Source organism: Bos taurus, chromosome 11, assembly GCF_002263795.3.
Source record: "Bos taurus isolate L1 Dominette 01449 registration number 42190680 breed Hereford chromosome 11, ARS-UCD2.0, whole genome shotgun sequence".
Classification (NCBI taxonomy): domain Eukaryota; kingdom Metazoa; phylum Chordata; class Mammalia; order Artiodactyla; family Bovidae; genus Bos; species Bos taurus.
Window position 1 is genome coordinate 4,064,249 of NC_037338.1, and position 19,800 is coordinate 4,084,048.

At 46.1% G+C, this 19,800-nt stretch overlaps 1 protein-coding gene across 7 annotated transcripts in view; it reads right to left on the reverse strand.

Moving 5' to 3' along the window:
- Positions 1-19,800, reverse strand: part of CRACDL (CRACD like) — a 130,415-nt gene that overhangs the window by 24,243 nt on the left and 86,372 nt on the right. For all 7 annotated transcript variants that reach the window (XM_024999295.2, XM_010809797.4, XM_010809796.4 and 4 more), the window contains 3 exons: positions 14,513-14,681; positions 4,436-4,571; positions 3,941-4,105 (listed from right to left, as the gene is read on the reverse strand). In XM_024999295.2, the coding sequence (XP_024855063.1) occupies positions 3,941-4,105; positions 4,436-4,571; positions 14,513-14,681 (470 nt within the window). The remainder of the gene's footprint in view (positions 1-3,940; positions 4,106-4,435; positions 4,572-14,512; positions 14,682-19,800) is intronic.

Here is a 19,800-nt window from a genome sequence, read left to right on the forward strand (position 1 = left end):
TCACCTGCGACTGGACAGGTGATGTCTTCCCCAGGTAGTTCTCCTTAAAGTCACAGCAGGATGAGTCCATGTCACTCTGAGTCCATGTCAGAACCCTTTGCCCTTGTCTGGAGGGACAGTGATATCCACACTTGCTGAGATTTGGGTTTTCTTTCTTACTGTCTGGGACTCAAGAGAGCAAACAAGACGAACTGCTCTGCACATAGGGTGACTCCACGAGTGAGAATGATCCCCAGCGACAACGTGGGCCGGGGTCACCCCTCTGTAAACCTCAAGGACCAACATTCCCTGCCTGCTCTTCATGGGGCTCCCCTGAGTGTGCACCGTCCGAGCAGACGGTCCACCCTGGCTCTGAGGCGGGCGTCTGGGAAGGAGCTGAACATCTCTGACCCTGAACTTGGGCCTCTGTCCCCGAAAACCCACCTGCTGGCCATCACGGCTCGTCTTCCTGAAAGGGAACTGGGCCATTGCCTCTGTCTGAGCTGTCGTTCTGAGAGTCCTTGGGGCCCCTTCCTGATCAAGGAGAATCAAGCTGTCTCTGATCAGTGAGGCAACTACGTGAGCTGGGCTGAGATCTGGGAGAGGAGGAGAAGCTGACTCGTCTTTTTATCTGCGGGCTGGCAGCTTCTGGAGCTCACGTTTACATTGCTTGCTCCCAATCCCCCAGTTTTCCTGGAATCTGTGCTTCTGGATGATTCTGGAAGTGGAGCATTTAATAAGAGTCTAACAAGTTGCTCTTTGTTGGGGGACTGTGGATCAAAGAGCCCTGAGGAAGTAGCCTGGGGTTCAGAGGCTTCTTTGGGGTGACCCTGGGTGACAGCTGCTTCACCCTGACCGTCCTCAAAAAGAGGGGCCCTGACACTGAGGAGGGGGTGGAGTGTGGCGCACGGGGAATGGGTCCCCGCACAGGTAGGCACAGAGCTGCCTGAGTCCACTCCATCCTCCCCCAGGTCCCAGAGGCGACGGGTCCGGGCCGCGGCCTCGTGGGCAGTGATGGCTGTGCCGCCTTTTGCCGGCAGAGCTGTGCCCTCTCCCTTGCTCTCTTCCTCATCACCCAGAGCAAATGAGACCTGCCAGTCTGCCACCCTTGACCCCTTGTTTCTTACTTAATGGCAGGAAACCTAGTCAGGGACCTCTAAGGTGTAATTTTACCTTAAACATGACCAAGCAAACATCATCCGTTGTTACCTCACATGGTAAAGCAATTTAAAAATTTAAAAATATTCCCATATATTTTCTGAAAACCCATTCACCAGGAAATGTTATCTTGGCCGTGTCACCAAATACATTTTACGGAAGACCTTTTTTTCATAATAATCTTCACTAAGTTTCTCTGTTGAGCAAGTGGGCCTGTGTGAGGTGTCACAACAGGAAAAGATCAAACAGCCCACAGTCCCATCCTTTGGGGGTTTATGGTTACATTATATCAAATGCTGTGTGTTGTTTCCCCCTCTTGGTCGATTCACTGGGCCCTAAAAACTTTCAGGGCACAAAATATGGTCATTGCATCTTCAAAACCACAGTAATAAATATTTTATTTTTTTTAAGTCTTAAAGACTCAAATTCTGGTTACTGATGATGCCAGTGAATGGGTCCTATTACCCAATTAAAAAAAAAAAAAAAGAACGTCACTACAAAAGGAGAGATGTTGAGGACAAGGTCAGCCTTGCCTGCACGAATGGCTCCTAGTCAGCTGACTATGGAATTTGTGCATCATGGCACTTTATGGGTTTGAGGCTGGGTTCACACTTGAATCCTTAACAGATTTAGAAGCTACCAACTCTCCTATACTGTCTGTCCCAGCTAACTGTCCCAGCTAAATGCAGAGAACCATGTTGCTGGGAAAGTCAGAGAATCATGGGATGGAGTGGAGGTGAGTCAGTCTAGAGTGGTTCACGTTCCCCCACCACATGATACAAACACAAAATCACACCCATTCCTGAGGCTCCGCTAACGAAGATGCCAAGATATGTGTGTTACCTGGTGATGACGCCTTACACGGCCATCAGCCTGTCACCTTTTCCCTGCACCTAAGGGGTGTAGGGTGGGCTTGGAGTCCAGGAAATGGGCCACACTTTCCTCCGTGTCTTCTCTGCTTTCTCGTCCAGCTGGGAAAGCAGGTGTGGGTGGCCCACTGCCCTCTGACCTGCTCGTGGAGCAAGCAGGGCAGAATTCTGGAAGGAGTCATTCTCTGGCCTGCTATGTGGGAACCCCTGCCTTGGGTGTGTTCATACTCAGCTACACCACAGCCCTTCTTCTGCCTTCTGAGAACCCACAGCCACACCCAAGTCAGGTAAATACTCCTTTTCCTGCTTTTGAACTCTGGTGCTGGAGAAGACTCTTGAGAGACCCTTGGACTGCTAGGAGATCAAACCAATCAATCCTAAAGGAAATCAACCCTGAATATTCATAGGAAGCACTGATGCTGAACTTGCAGCTCCAAAACTTTGGCCACCTGATGTGAAGAACCGACTCATTGGAAAAGACCCTGATGCTGGGAAAGACTCAAGGCAGGAAGAGAAGGGGATGACCGAGGATGAACTGGATGGCATCATCAACTCAATGGACATGAGTCTGAGCAAACTCTGGGAGATAGTGGAAGATAGGGAAGCCTGGCATGCTGCAGTCCATGGGGTTGCAAAGAGTCAACACGATTGAGTGACTGAACAATAACAATCTGCCTTTGCAGGGGAACTTCTGAGCTTCCCAGCTGAACTAACTGCTGAAGCTATTTCAGAGCAGCACAGAATCTGCAGAACTCCACCAAGGATGGCCCTTGACCAGGGCACTAGACCCTCCGTGGGTACACAGTGCAGGGGTGTGGCTCTAGATAATGGACTGTAGCACTGGTAATTCCAACGCCACCCACCCCACCAGGAGGCTTGTCTACAAGGGGAAATGATCGTCTGTTTGGTCATTTATGCATTCATGTAACACCAGTGACATATATTTCATCATTCAGCCCACCCTATGGACTCAGGTGGGGGCAGTGAGAGCTATGCTGTTTGTATACAAGGAAAAAAGGCTCAGTTCTTCCTCCTCGATTTCAAAGTGGATGGGGGGCTTCTGGGATCAGTTCCGCACCTTATGGGGTCAGAGACACCTCTCCTCCTTGTCAAACTTTCCCTGTTGCCCTGTCCACCAGCGCCACATCTCACATTTCTAGCCCTAAACCAACAAGGTCTCAGAGTCCCAAACGCAGGTGCAGGAGCCTAGACTAAATCAGACGTGTTACCACTCCCTGCTTGTGCTCAGTCGCTCAGTCGTGTCCAACTCTTCGTGACCTCACGGACTGCAGCCTGCCAGGCTCCTCTGTCCATGGGATTTCCCAGGAAAGAACACCAGAGTGGGTTGCCATATCCTCTTTCAAGGGCTCTTTCAGATCCAGGGATCAAACTCACGTCTCCTGCATTGGCAGGCGGATTCTTTACCACTGAGCCACCTGGGAAGCTCCCTTCTCCCTCCAGCCAAATATCATGATGACAGAAAGCAGACTCAAACTCTTTCCCTTTTTTAAATGGGATACCTGGTCTGGTCATCTGCTCAGACAGGAAAAATGAGATTGACTGCATCAGATCTATAACCACCAAGGAAAATGTTCCCCAAACCGTATCCCTGAACGAGACCTGAAATTCTGCTCAAAGAATGAAAATAAATACAGCCCAAGGACGGACAGTGGGTTCCAGTGAGCTGGCTGGAATCCCTCCGGGCGCACTGAGCAGGAGTCATCACGGGAATCTCAGAGGAACACACACAGGAGCCACCGGAGCCCCGATGGCCCTGTGTGCAGGTAGGGGGAGGAGAGGGAGGGAGAGGGGGAGGAGGGGGAGAGAGAAGGGGAGGAGGGGGAGAGAGGGGGAGGAGAGGGAGGGAGAGGGGGAGGAGGGGGAGGGAGAGGGGGAGGAAAGGGAGGGAGCCGGGGGGCGCAGGTTGCGCTTGCCTTTATGGTAGTGCCGGAATCAATGTCATGAAGCAGGGACATCTCGGGGGGGCTCCTGGGCAGACCATCGTCCTCAGAGCTCATGCCGGCATCATCTCCCCGCTTGGTTGGAAGGCTCCCGGGAGGAGGAGGCGGCCCCATTTTCACATTACACTGTATTTTTAACTAGATTGGAATAAAGAACATTTGCTGTAGTTTTCATCAGTGACTTTTCTCCCCAAATTCCCCTGCTGTAATTCATTCACTCCGGAGGTATTTTTAACATCCTTGCCCAGGCTGGGGAGCTAAATAAACTCAGTGTCTGCCACCAGTTCTCCCGCTGTCATCTTGAAAGTGAGTGGTTACAAATGAAGGAGACATGGCCCATTTGTAACTAACTGGGCGAGTCTTGGGAGAACTGTGACGTGCATTCGATTAGGCTTTAAAATACATCAAGGAAAAGCAGGAATCATTTTAAGACTTCCCAATGCATATCTGCTGCCCAGAAAAGTTTACCTGCAGAGCTTTAATCCGGTCACACACGTTTTCTTGGGAAAACACCCGCACCGGCCGAGGAGGGTCCTGCCCCGATTCGGGGATGAAAATACTGTCGTGGGAGAGGGCCCGGCTTCCCAGCGCGCCCCTCGAGTCCCTAGAAAGAAAGAGGCACTGCGACTCTGGGTTTGGGCTCGGGATGAACCTACGGGTAGGAGGGTAAGGGCGCACCCTCCATCAACCGTCCAGCCGCATTCATTATAACTGCTCTGACTCAGCTCATTCCATCAAATACCACGGTCAACTGTTAGAAGCTCTGTAGAGCTAGGAATTTTCCTGACATATCTGAAGGTGGTGTGAATTCTTTTCATTAAGGGGAAAACCGAGGTCTGATGAGGTGAGAGGTCCAGAACAGCAGGCCTGCAGAGAGGAAGGGCTGGCAGGGGGCCTGGGCTGGCTGGTGGGCTGTGGAGTGGGCTGTGCTGCACACCCGGAGAGGGCCAGGTTGTCCCCTGTGGGCGAGCATGCACTCCCTTGCGGGGCTGGGAGAATGTCTGCACAGGAGAATGAGGGCCTGCTGGACAGAGGCATCCTCACCATGTGGTCCAGGACACACACAACCACGAATTTGAAATGAGGGTGGCGGGCTTCCCAGGTGGCTCAGTGGTAAAGGATCCACCCGCCAATGCAGGAGACGCGGGTTCAGTCCCTGGGTCAGGAAGATAGCCTGGAGAAGGGAATGGCATTCCAGTTTCTTGCCTGGAAAATCCCAAGGACAGAGGAGCCTGGCGGGTTAGAGCTCACGGAGTTTCAAAGAGTCAGACATGACTGGGTGACTAACAACGAAAGGACAGATCAGGAAGACCCTGCATGTCTCGCAGCAACTAAGCCCCTGTGCCACCACTCCTGAGCAGCAACTCCTGAGCCCAAGAGCCCCGGAGCCCGTGCTCTGCAGCAAGAGAAGCCACCGCAGTGAGAAGCCCGAGTGCCGCAACTCGAAAGGCACCCCTGACCCCGGCCCCCCGCTCACTCCACACAACTAGAGTAAAAGCCCGGGCAGCAAGGAAGACCTAGCACAGCCAAAAATAAATAAATAAATAATTTATGAAAGGAAACTACCAAGTGCAAAGCCACGCCCCCTCTCACTACTGATGATACTAGTGCGACTCGGCCAGTGTGTAGATGGCAGGCCCTTTGGGCGTCATCGGCTCAGACGCTTCCCCGTCCCCAAGCTCCGGGCTCCAATTGGGAAAGGAACCCACAGGATGTTCACAAAACGTCCTAAGAGGCTGTGGCAGTTAGTGTCAGATGTTCCTAGTGGCACTGGCAACCTGAACAATAGGTGGAAGGAGGTGACTCAGACAAGACGAAGAAGGAAGGAAAGCCCGGCCCGCAGACACTGCCATCTTCAGCACCAGCTCCCCCCAGCCCGCCCTGGGCATCCTGTTCCCTGGGAGACCCTGGGGACTTCTGGGTGTGCCCTTGCTCCCCACAGACCTAACTGTGCTGGTTAGTGATGTGAGACGCCTGGGCCCTGGGGCCCTTGCTGCAGAGCTGCGATGCTTGCACCCGGGCACACCTCTTCGAGAGCAACAAAACACGAGGAAATGGTACGGGACTGAAAACAACTGCGTGCACGCACAACTGGGGCAATCTGGACAGGAGAGACGAAGAGACCAGAAAACCCGACTGCTACTTTTGAAGACAGGGGAGCAAAAGCAGGGGGCCGCGCATGTCCCTCGCACACAGCACCACCTACTGCTACTGCTGCTGCTAAGTCGCTTCAGTCGTGTCCGACTCTATGCGACCCCAGAGACGGCAGCCCACCAGGCTCCCTCATCCCTGGGATTCTCCAGGCAAGAACACTGGAGTGGGTTGCCATTTCCTTCTCCAATGCAAGAAAGTGAAAAGTGAAAGTGAAGCCGCTTAGTCATGTCCGACTCTTAGTGACCCCATGGACTGCAGCCCACCAGGCTCCTCCGTCCATGGGATTTGCCAGGCAAGAGTACTGGAGTGGGGTGCCATTGCCTTCTCTGACAGCACCACCTAAGGGGTGGGCAAACCACCTAAGCCACCCCTGTAGCCCGACCCCTGGACATACCTCTATCCTTACCCCATATAAGGAACAAGTTCACCCCTTCTCAAGGAGCCAGCAAGCAAGAGAAATTACTGCTTGTTTACATTTCCCCCTGTTTTAGCAGGGGCCCACGTAAAGCCTTGCCTGAATTTCTTCTCTGGCCTCTATTTCTATTGATTGTGCTAAGTTGCTCAGTCATATCCAACTCTTTGCGACCCTATGGACTGTAGCCCACCAGGCTCCTCTGTCCATGGGATTTCCCAGGCAAGCAGACTGGAGTGGGTTGCTATTTCCTTCTCGAAGGGGTCTTCCCAACCCAGGGATTGAACCTGCATCCCCTGCGTCTCCTGCATTGGCAGCCGGATTCTTTACCACTAGCCCACCTGGGAAGCCCATTTCTATTGCTTATGGAGGCCAAGAGCCCTGGTCAGTAACACTTGCAGCCACCACAGTAAGTGTGTAAGTGCGGAACCTGAAGTTCACAAGTGTCCTCACATGTCTGGGAGAGAGTGAGGCCCAGCGAAGGAACCAGGAGGGCCCCTCTGCCAACAGCTCTTGTCACAAGGCCACACGCGCACCTGGGGCTCCCTCCAACAGTGGGCAGCCTGTGGCCATGCCCTCTGGAAACCATAATCACCCCCAAACACCTCCACTCTGCGTGTAACTAGAATTCGAGACAGTGTGGAAAAGACACACTGTGAAGACACAAAATGCCCTGTGCTCGAGACCACTGACGACAGCAGCATTTACAAATGCAAGAGGCTGGAGACAGACCCATGTCCCCCAGCAGGTGCATGTCACGTAACAGAGAACAGAGGCTCTGCAGGCGACCAAGGCGTGAGGAGCATCCTTGGGTACAGGCGACATCAGAGCCTACTAAGTGAAAAATAAACATGGTTTATGGTGGGTTAGCTCTGAGTGGGAAAGGGGAACATATATGAACATATGTGTGTTTGTGTATATTTTTTAAAAGGTTTTTTGTTTTTGTTTTTTTTTAATATCTTGGCTGCCCTGGGCAGCATGTGGGATCTTAGTTCCCTGACCAGGGATTGAACGTGCACCCCCTATATTGGAAGCATGGAGTTTCAACCACTGGACCTCCAGGAAAGTTACTATGTATATTTTTTAAAAAATAAAAAATGGAGGATAAGGAACAAATGAATTAAAATAGCCTCCTTGAAGGGGGAGGACAGAACAAGATGGGCAGACAGGGTGCCACGGTATTCACTTACAATTACAATTTTGTCCCTGAAACTATGTAAGCATTTGGCATAGTTAAAAGACAAAACCAAACAAAAAGGGAAATCAATTGGTCTCTAAAACCAGAAAACAAACAAGTCTAATTTTATATCAGGTTGTGGGCATAACCACACAGAGGAAAGAATGATTTCAAGAGACTTTAGCTTGATATCCAAGCGACGTTTGACACTACCTCCGTAATAGGATACGTTCTAAGACCAGAAAGCACAAAGACAGCAAATTGTAGTTCTTATATTAGTAGCAATGTTGATTAAAAAAACAATACAGAGCGATCTTTATAGTATGTAACCTCTGTGTGGGGAAGGGAGTAATAAATTTATTATATTATACGATGAAGAAAACAATTTTGTCAGTCTCATTAAGAACCAAGATTTCCAGTATTAGAGAAAAATGAATTCAAACAAAGAATTAAGGAAGTAAAATTTTTGTACAATTAAATCTGAACTGGAAATATCAGTGAATTAATGATTTATTTTTCTCTCTTAAAAAAGATATTCCCTAGCTATATCTACTGGAAAGGCTCAGAAGCAATGATAGCTGACTAGTCATTCCTAAAGGAAATCAACCCTGAATATTCATTGGAAGGACTGATGCTGAAGATGAAGCTCCAATACTTTGGCCACCTGATGTGAAGAGCCAACTCACTGGAAAAGACCCTGGTTCTGGGAAACATTGAGGGCAGGAGGAGAAGGGGACAACAGAGGATGAGATGGCATCACCAACTCAATGAACATGAGTTTGAGCAAACTCCGGGAGATGGTGAAGGACAGGGAAGTCTGATGTGCTGCAGTCCATGGGGTCGCAGAGCTGGATGTGACTGAGTGACTGAACAACAACTAGCAATCGTCACCACTGGCGGGCAAACTGTGGTCTCTAAAAACCACTGCATGCTAAAGGAACCTATGAAGAAATGGCTGATTACAGGTCTAGGGCAGGAAATGTGCAAAATAATCTAAAATTTCTCAACAGGCAAGAAAGAAAAGAACCCTTCAGAAACAAATGGAATGTCAAAACATCAAAAGTACAAGGAACTAATCTGAAGTGACCCTCAGTAGCATAAGGTGGGACAATGTGAGCATAAAAATAAATAAGGATTGGGACTTCCCTGGTGATTCAGTGTAATTCTAAGTCTAATATTAGTAATTGGTAGTCTTACATTGGGCTTCCCTGGTAGCTCAGCTGGTAAAGAATCTGCCTGCAATTCAGGAGACCTGGGTTCGATCCCTGGGTTGCGAAGATCCGCTGGAGGAGGACATGGCAACCCACTCTAGTATTCTTGCCTGGAGAGTTTCCATGGACAGAGGAGCCTGGATTGACTGGTTGGATCTCCTTGCAGTCCAAGGACTCTCAAGAGTCTTCTCCAACACCATAGTTCAAAAGCATAAATTCTTCAGCGCTCAGCTTTATAGTCCAACTCTCACATCCATACATGACTACTGGAAAAATCATAGCTTTGACTAGACGGACCTTTGTTGGCACAGTAATGTCTCTGTTTTTTAATATGCTGTCTAGGTTGGTCATAACTTTTCTCCCAAAGAGCAAGCGTCTTTTAATTTCATGGCTGCAGTCACCATCTGCACTGATTTTGGAGCCCAAGAAAATAAAGTCTCTCACTGTTTCCATTGTTTCCCCATCTATTTGCCATGAAGTGATGGGACCAGATGCCATGATCTTCGTTTTCTGAATGTTGAGCTTTAAGCCAACTTTTTCACTCTCCTCTTTCACTTCCATCATGAGGCTCTTTAGTTCTTCTTCCCTTTCTGCCATAAGGGTAGTGTCATCTGTGTATCTGAGGTTATTGATATTTCTCCTGGCAATCTTGATTCCAGCTTGTGCTTCTTCCAGCCCAGCATTTCTCATGATGTACCCTGCATATAAGTTAAATAAGCAGGGTGACAATATACAGCCTTAACGTACTCCTTTTCCTATTTGGAACCAGTCTGTTGTTCCATGTCCAGTTCTAACTGTTGCTTCCTGACCTGCATACAGGTTTCTCAAGAGGCAGGTCAAGTGGTCTGGTATTCCCATCTCTTTAGGAATTTTCTCTTTAAGAATTTTCCAGAGTTTGTTGTGATCCACACAGTTAAAGGCTTTGACGTAGTCAATAAAGCAAAAGTAGATGAGCACTGAGTGAGCATCAACAGGTATAAAAACCACCAGATGAGGGTTGATGGAGGGATCAGAAAAGAAAGAACCCCTGAGTCCACGACTCAGTCTAGGCATCACCAGAAGTAAGACAAGCAGAAAGCATGTGCCTAATGATGTGATGGGGCAGTAAGTACCAGTACCATCTTGAATCCACCTCTAATTAAGTATATAGGTCCATCTACTACTTTACAAGAAATTCAGAGAATATAGGGATGAGATCAATCACACCAAAAGAAAACAAATGCAGATTGTGGGATAGTCTCCATCAGATCAGTGACATGAAACAAAGCAGGGAGGCGGAGTGATGAAGTAAAACTGCTACATTGGGTTGGCCAAAAAGTTGGTCAGGGTTTTCTATAGGGTCTTTTAAAAAAAAATTTATTCATTTGGCTACACCTGGTCTTAGTTGCAGTACGTGTGATCTTTAGTTGCAGCATGCAAACCTGTAGCATGTGGGATCTAGTTCCCTGACCAGGAATCAAACCATGGACTCCTGCATTCGGAGCATAGAGTCTTAGCCACTGGACCACCAGAAGAGTCCCTTCTATAAGATCTTAAGGAAAACCTGAGCAAACTTGCCCAATCCAAAAGATTAAGAGACTCAAGAAGCATAACCATGTTGACTCAATAAATGGGCATCAACTTTTTCAAATCTACAGGGTTTTGTGTGGTTTGTCAGCATCAATGCCCCTTGGTAAGTGGAACTTTTTTCTTTATAAATTTATTTTCTGTTATTTGGCTGTGCTGGGTCTTTGTTGCTGTATGCGGGCTTTCCCTGGTTGTGGAGAGCACGGGCTATTCTCTAGTTGCGGTGTGCAGGCTTCTCATTGCAGTGGCTTCTCTTGTTGTAGAGCACAGGCTGTAGCGCATGTAGGCTTCAGCAGTTGCAGCTCCTGGGCTCTGGAGCACAGGCTCAACAGTTGTGGCACACAGGCTTCGCAGATCTGGGGCACGTGGGATCTTCCTGGACCAGGGAACGAACCCGTGTCCCCTGCACTGACGGGCAGATTCTTTTCCTCTACGCCACCAGGGAAACCCTGGTGAGTGGACCTTTTTGCCCATAGTGATTGATGAGAAGTTTCTCCAAAGTCTACCAGGCTCATGGACCCTTCACAGAGACTAAACAGCACCTTTAAATTTTTGTCTCGTATACTGTCAGTTACTCCATGACATAGAAACCAAGAATATACCATGGGGAAAGGACAGCCTCTTCAGTAAACAGTGTTTGGAAAACTTGGACAGTTGCATGCAAAAGAATGAAACTGGATCACTATCTCACACCATACACAAAAATCAAAATGGATTAAAGACTTGAATGTAAGGCCTGAAACTGAAATACTCCTAGAAGAAAAACTAGGGAGTAAGTGCCCTGACATCTGGAAATGAGTTACTGAATCTGACATCAAAGCAAAGGAAACAAAAGCAAAAATAAACAAGTAGGAATACATCACATTAAGCAGCTTCTGCACAGCAAAGGAAACCATCAATGAAATGAAAAGGCAATTTACAGAGTGGGAAAAAATATTTGCAAACTTGTATTTGGTAAGGGGATAATATCCAAAATAGTAACATATATAAAGGACTCATACAACTCAACACCAAAAACCCAATCCAATTACAAAATGAGAAGATCTAAATAGACATTTTGTCAAAGACAACAGATGACCAATGGCCATGTGACAAGGTACTCAATATCCCCAACCATCAAGGAAATGCAAATCAAAACCAAAGAGACATCACTTCAGATCTAAGGAGAGGAGTGATAGTAAGGATGTGGAGAAAAGTGAACCCTTTCGCACTCTTGCTGAGAATGTAACTTGGGCAGTCGCTATGGAGAACAGTATAGAGGTTCCTCAAAAAGTTCAGTGTCAACAGAACTATCATATGATCCAGCAATTCTGCTTTTGGGTATTTATCTGAAGGAAATGAAAACAGGATCTTGAAGAGACATCTGAACTCCCACATTCATTGTAGCACTATTCACAACAGCCAAAATATGGAAACAAACTAGGGGTCCATCAATGGGCGAATGGGTAAAGAAGGTGTGATACCTAATTCTGTAAATTGTACAATGGAATATTATTTATTCATGAGAAGGAAGGACATCCTTCCATTTTCAACAACATGGTTGGACGCTGAAGGCATTAGGCTAAGTGAGATACGTCAGACAGAGAAAGACAAACACTCTATGATCTCACATGTGGAATCTAAAAAAGAAAGCAACCCATTCCAGTATTCTCCTGGAGAACCCCATGGACAGGGGAGCCTGGTGGGCTATGGTCTACAGGGTCGCAAAGAGTCAGACACAACTGAAGTGACTTCGCAAACACAGACACAAGATTAAAAAGTGGTTACCAGGGGCTGGGGGGTAGGGGGAACAGGGAGATGTTGTCAGAGGGTACAAACTTCCAGCCACAAGGTGAGTAAGTTCAGGGGCTACAGCACAGCTGGTGCAGCACAACAATTAAAGTTAATTATACCATATTATAGACTCGAAAACTGCGATGAGCGTAGATCTTAAACATTCTCACCACAAAAGAGAAATAGTAATTAGCTGACATGATGCAGGAATTAGCGAATGCTGTGGTGGTGATCATTTGGTAGTATATAAGTGCATTAAATCAACACAGTGTACGCTTTAGAACTCCCAGTGTTATATATCAGTGATCTCTCAGTAAATCTGGGATAAAAAAGAGATGTTGTTTCCTCTCTGCTCTTGAAGGACGTTTGCTGGGCCTCATCCCTACCCCACAGCAAGCTTCCTCTCCTAGCAGCACTCCAGGGAACCCCCACCAGTCACCGAGGACTGGCCCCCGCCAAGTGCCGAGAATACAAAGATGTAAAGGGCATTGTCCATGGACTCTGGCAATAGAAGATGGACAAGTGGACAGGTCATTTCAGCCCAGCTCACCCCTCCAGCCATGCTCTCGTTTCTTGTCTGTGTTTTGGTGGAGAGACAGGCTGTGTGTTGTGGGGGCAGGGGCGCAAGTGTTATAATGGCCCTGGGGCTGGCCCAGTGAAGACATGAAAAAGTGAGCAATATTATCTCTTGCTCCCCAAGAGTCTGGAGCTGCCTTTTAAAAATGCATGTAGAGCTCGCTCTTCACAAGCTACCATGTGGGTGCTTCTTGCTCCCCGCCAACACCAGGAAAAAATCTGAAAGACTAAACTCAAACCTCTCCTCTTTAGTCATTTGCTGCCACCAAGTGGTCAGTGTAATTTCTGTACCTGTGTGCAAAGTTCCTTAAGTTTTGTCTGACTGTGGAAGAGTGGACTGTACCCCTGCAGGCTCTTCTGTCCATGGGATTCTCCAGGACAGGAGATGCTGGGTGGGTTGCCATACCCTCCTCGAGGGGAACTTTAGAACCCAGGGATCAAACTCACATCTCTTATGTCTCCTGCACTGGCAGGCAGGCAGGCAATCAGGTTCTTTACCACTAGCGCCACCTGGGAATGGAACACTCCAGTGTAATTTCTACTCCTTTAGAAATGGGCGAAGAGACTGGTGAGGAGGGAGGAGACAGGACCCCTCCCAGGGATGCGAGAGCTGGTGAACCTATCTCAGTATGGTCTGTGACCAGGGTCATTATGCCTCCCAAAGAGTTTTATTCTCAAATTAAGGTGTCAATGTTGTTTAAAAGAAACATAAAACCTGAAAAGGCAACAAATCTGTTGTTTTTTCCCCCCTCCTTTTACTCAAGAAATAACTGCTAGAATAATTGAAGCATATGCATTGTAACTATATTTTGATGAAATACAAGTTAGGAAATAAGGATTTCTTCACTAGACTTTCCCATATTTCATACCTATTGGTTTTGTTCTTCCTAACAATGTTTTTTGGGGGGAGGGCATTCCCTTGTGGCTCAGCTGGTAAAGAATCCACCTGCAATGCGGGAGACCTGGGTTCGATCCCTGGGTTGGGAAGATCCCCTGGAGAAGGGAAAGGCTACCCACTCCAGTATTCTGGCCTGGAGAATTCCATGGACTGTATAGTCCATGGGGTCACAAAGAGTCAGACACGACCAAGCAACTTTCCCAGATTTTGTAGGGAACAATATTTTTTGGATGATTTTTCTAAGAAGTAAATTAAGAAGCCTTCCCCCTACTCCTATCTAGTGGAAAATTTTCTTATTCGGTTATTCAAGATTTAGGCTTAGACAGAAGTATTTTTCTGGTATAGTATCCAGGTCCTCAAAAAGAGTTTTAAATCAAATGAAATCAGGGATTACAGCCTAATCTTGCCACTCTGCAGAGCAGGACACTGGGCAGATTTTTCTGAAATTTCTCCCAAACTTGGTTTGCTCACTTATAAGATGATATCTCTTACCTCCCCTTCTATATTTATTGCAGACTTTTGATATATACACACCTGGCACATAGCAGGTACCTAATAATCCCCCCCCACCAACTTTCTGCATCCCTATGTACAAAAAGACAGAAAACACCACTTCTACGTAAGAATCTCAAACACCTTCTGTGGAATTATTTAGGAGGAGAGTGGGCTCAGAAGTCCATCGAGTAACCATGACAACAAGCCTGAGTTTTGGGGTACTCCTGTGTCCTTCTCTGCTCCCTGGAACACACAAGCCCGAAGGATGGAAAAGACAACTCACTCCAGCTCATCCTCTGAGTCGTAGCCCACTGGTCCTGACTCAATGGCCATGACCTCGTTCTTCGCCTGACTTTGCTTCCAGGTGCTACTTCCTGTGGAAGAAGACGACTCCTTTCTCTTCTTCTTCCCAAAGAACTTCTTAAACGTTTTGAATTTGGACTTTTTCTTTCCTACACAGAAAGAATGCATGTAAGTATCTGCCAAACATGGATGAGATGTGCGCAAGGAGAGAAAGTAAGATTTCTGTCCAAACATCCATTATTCACTTCCAATAAGTCCTTTTCCCACACAGGAGGACACGAAGCACACAGCATACCATTTTTGCACACATGAAAACAAATCTTGATTTCTATTCTGGACACTGAATGAAAGAGTCAAGAAAGCTTTGGAGCATGATCACAGAGTCAAAAGCACAAGCAAATTTCCTCTTACTTAAAATGAATCATTTTCAACAGGTCTTTCACTTCCTTGGTTATTAAATTTATTCTTTTTTAAAATTTATATTCTTCCTTCCCAAATTGACCTATTTATTTTTATCCCTTGGCCTTGCCACATGGCATATGGCATCTTAGTTCCCCAGCCAGGGACTGAACCTGGGCCCCCTGTACTGGCAGTGTGGACTCTTAAACACTGGATCAACAGTGTGTGTGAGTTGCTCAGTTGTGTCCGATCTTTGCAACCCCATGGACTGTAGCCCACCAGGCTCCTCTGTCCATGGAATTCTCCAGGCAAGGATACTGGAGTGGGCTGCCATTTCTTCATGCAACTGGACCAACAGGTGGTGATGGTTTAGTCGCTAAGTCATGTCCAACTCTTGCGACTCCATGGACTATAGCCTGTCAGGCTCCTCTGTCTATGAGATTTTCCAGGCAAGAATACTGGAGTGGGTTGCCATTTCTTTCTCCAGAGGATCTTCCCAACCCAGGAATCAAACCCAGGTCTCCTGCATTGTAGGCAGATCCTTTCCCAACTGAGCTATAAGGGAAGCCCAACAGGGAAGTCCTTAAATTTATTCTGAGTTTGTTTTCAAAAACTTTGTATTTCGTCTCGGGATATAAAACCCAGTTCGATTCCTGGGTCAGGAAGATCCACTGGAGAAGGGATTGGCTACCCACTCCAGTATTCTGGCCTGGAGAATTTCATGAACTGTACAGTCCATGGGGTTACAAAGAGTCAGACATGACTGAGCAACTTTCACTTCACACTGTCGATTAACAAACAATGTTGTGATAGTTTCAGCTGAACAGCAAAGGGACTCAACCATACACACAGGTATCCATTCTTCCCCAAACTCCCCTCCCACTCAGGCTGCCACATGACATTAAGCAGAGTTCCCTGTGCTATACAGTAGGTCCTTATTGGTTACCTATTTTAAACACAGCAGTGTGTACATGTCCGTCCCCAATTGTTTTGATGCAACCACTGTCCTTATTTATAGTACCATATTTGTTTTGCCCATTCTTGAATCCACACAGGACATTCTGGGTAGACTCATACAGCATATATGCTTATGTGTTGCTCCTTTCCCTCCATATATTGTGTTTGAGATTTTGCATGGAGATGCATGCATTTTCCAGTCTTCCTTTCTCTAAATGCTGAGCAATATTCCATTGTATAAGCAAAATCAGATTTTAATCCCTAAAATAAAAATAGTCAAAAGCAAAAAGTCTTGGTGAGGTAAAGACCATAGTGATAACCCAAATCATTTTTCAAAATAATCCTCAAGTGCTAAGAATATGTATGTGTGTGTGTGTGTGTGTGTGTATAAGGTGAGTCACTTTGCTGTATAGCAGAAATTAATCCAACAATGTAAATCAACTATACTTCAATAAAATAAAAATTTAAAAAATTCTCAAGTGCTTCCTTTAGCATGGATGTGAGCACCATGGACAACCAGAGGAGGCCCAGCCTCACGGGCAAGAGGGGCTGCTGGAGTGCCAAATGCGGTGATGAGCTAGCAACGTTTGGGGAGAAAACCCACCAACTGGTGGTGGTAGCGCTGACTCTGTCGTGCTTCCTGGAGTGTTGGAATCTACACCAGGGGTCCCCAACCTCTGGAATCTAATGCCTGATGATCTGAAGTGGAGTTGATACAGTAATAATAGAAATAAAGTACACAATAAATATGATGTGTCTGAATCATCCCCAAACCATCCCTCCAACCCCGGTCCAGAGAAAACCTGTTGTCCAAGAATCCAGTCCTTGGTGCCAAAAAGGCTAGGGACCGCTGGTCTATACTTTTAAACATTTCGTGATCTCTTCTCTGACGTCACCCTCGCCCTCACCCACAAATTCCCATCATATTCAGGATCCTGAGATTTCAGTAGCTCAGCAAAGTTGATTCCTTTCCTTCTGAATATGAGAACTAACAGAAGGATGGAATGTCACCGGTTATCAGGATGCTGTCTAGTCTATCCTGAAAATTCACTCACAACTGATTCATTTGATAAGTAGATCATTTTGTAAGGTGAATTCCTTTCTAAAAAAAGTAGGATCTTTATAATTTGTTTACATTAATGCCTGCCTTGGGAAGTATACATGATCTTGCCTTCATGTGGAGAATTTCTTAGGATTATTCTATAGCAGGAATACCTACTGTATTCCTTAAGGGGAGTATATCCATACCCCAAAAGAAATGAGTTCTACAGTCAAGTTTTCTTAACTTCTTTTTTAAAATGTTACCTAGTTAATTAATTACTTTTTGGCTGCACCGGGTCTTCCCATCTTTCTCCAGTGGCAGGAACAGGGCTACTCTCTAGTTGCGGTGCTCAGGCTTCTCCCTGCCGTGGTCCCTCCTGTGGAGCACAGGCGCCAGGGCTCTAGGGCTTTGAAGGGCTTAGCTGCCCCAGGGCATATGGAGTCTTCCCAGACCAGGCATGGAAGCCCTGTCCCTTGCATTGGCAGGTGTATTCTCAACCCCTGGGCCACCCAGGAAACCCTTTCTTAACTTCTTGTGGAAGTTTCCTTACCTTTATAACCTCAAAATGTCCATGCTATTAACTGATGGGTCTTCGCTCAGTCGTGTCCGATTCTTTGTGACCCCATGGACTGTACAGTCCATGGGATTCTCCAGGCCAGGATACTGGAGTGGGTAGGATAGCCTTTCTCTTCTCCAGGGAATCTTCCCAACCCAGGGATCGAACCCAGGTCTCCCACATTGCAGTCAGATCTTTACCAGCTGAGCCAAAAGGAAAGCCCAAGAACACTGGAGTGGGTAGCCTTTCCCTTCTCCAGGAGATCTTCCAAACCCAGTGATCAAACCCAGATCTCCTGCATTGCAGGCGGATTCTTTACCAAATGAGCTATCAGGGAAGCCTGGTGGGCCTCAGAGAGAGCTTATTATTTTGAAAGGCTCCTCAGAGTTCTTCTGAATCACAGGACACTACCTGGCCTTTGCCAGCTGACAGATAGATATGCATCCCAGAAGATGGAACAAACATGTAGCCTCACAGTCCTTTACAGTTGAAGACAGTGCTTTGGAATTAAAGGGAGTGGCTACGAAGATCCGAAGTACAGTCGCTGAACACTTTGATTTGTCGTGATTAGTAGACCATACAGTGGGGGCCTATGTGTGTTATATCTGTTCACCTACTAGGCTTTTTAATTTAAATTCTTTAATGGTTATAGGAACTATTTGGGTTTCCTGCTTCTTGAATTCATTTTATTGTTTTACTTTTCTAACTATCTTTTTTCCATTTTCCCCCAGGTTCATCACTAATTTTATTTTATTGTTTATTTTGTAATTGTGATACAGAAGATTTACAATGTTGTGTTAGTTTCTGCTGTGAAACATCGTGAATCAACTATCTGTAAATATATACATCCTCTTTCTTGAGCCTCCCTCCCACCCACTCCCCCCACCACACGCCTCTAGGTCATCACAGAGCACTGAGCTGAGCCCCCTGTGCTATACAGCAGCTTTCCACTAGCTGTCTATTTCATATATGGTAGTGTATATGTTTCAGTGTTACTCTCTCAATTCTTCCCACGCTCTCTTCCCCACTCTGCCCACAATTCCATTCTCTATGTCTGCATCGCTATTCCTGCCCTGCAAACAGATTCATCAGTACCACTTTTCTCGGTTTCATATAATGTATTAATATATGATTATTTGTTTTTCTCTTTCTGACAACGTAACTCTGTATGACAGACTCTAGGTTCCCACATTTTCACATGTATTGGCATATAGTTATTAATAACAGCCTTTTATTTTAGCATCTATACTATCTATAATATAGCCCCCTTTTCTTAGCCCTGGTATTATCTGCACCTCCTTGTCTCCTGGATCAATAACATAGGAGGTTTGTCAGTTTCATTTGCCTTAAAAAAAAAAGTCTGGCTTTGTTAATTCTTTTCACATGAGAAAAGAATAAGTGCAATATTTTTTTGCATTAACAATATTAATGCAATATTTTTTTAATTTCACTAATTTCTGTTTTAGTTTTTCTTTCCTTTCTCCTACTTTCCTTTGGATTTACTTTGCTATCTTTTTAAACTTCTTGAGATGAATACTTAGCTAATTAATTTTTAGGTTCTCTGTTTTCATAATATACACATTTAAGGCAATATAGCTTCCCTGGTGGCTCAGATGGTAAAGAATCTGCCCATAATGCATGAGACCCTGGTTCAGTCCTTGGGTTGGGAAGATCCCCTGGAGAATGAAATGGCAACCCACTTCAGTATCCTTGCCTGGAGAATTCCATGGACAGAGGAGCCTGGTAGGCTATAGTCCATGGGGTTGCAAAGAGTCAGACACAAACGATCGGCCAACACTTTCACTTTCAAGGCAACACATTTCCTGCTAAATCTATTTTAGCTGCATTCATGTGTTCTGATATGTAGTTTCTTTATATTTGGTAAAATATTTTCTAATTTTCATTATAATAGCTTCTTAGACCTATAGGTTATTTAGAAAAGTATGTGTTAATATCCAAGCATTTTAGATTAGAAGGAATTTTCTTCTAATCTTTGCTATTGAACTCTAGCTTAATTGCACTGCGGTCAGTGAACACACTACATGATTTGAATCCATTGACATTTGTCCAGACTTGCTTTATGGCTTACCATAAATTTGAAAATGTTCCTAGAGTGCTTGAAAATAATGTATTCTCTTCACTGGCCCACACACGTCAATTAGGACAAGGTCTTTTCTTTTTAATTGTGTTGCCCAAGTACTTTATGTCTTTAATTTTTAATACACTTGTCCTATCAATTAGCTGTATTAAAAATAACGCACTCTGATTGTAGAGTTATCTTTTTTACTTAACTGCCAGTTTCTACTCTGTAACT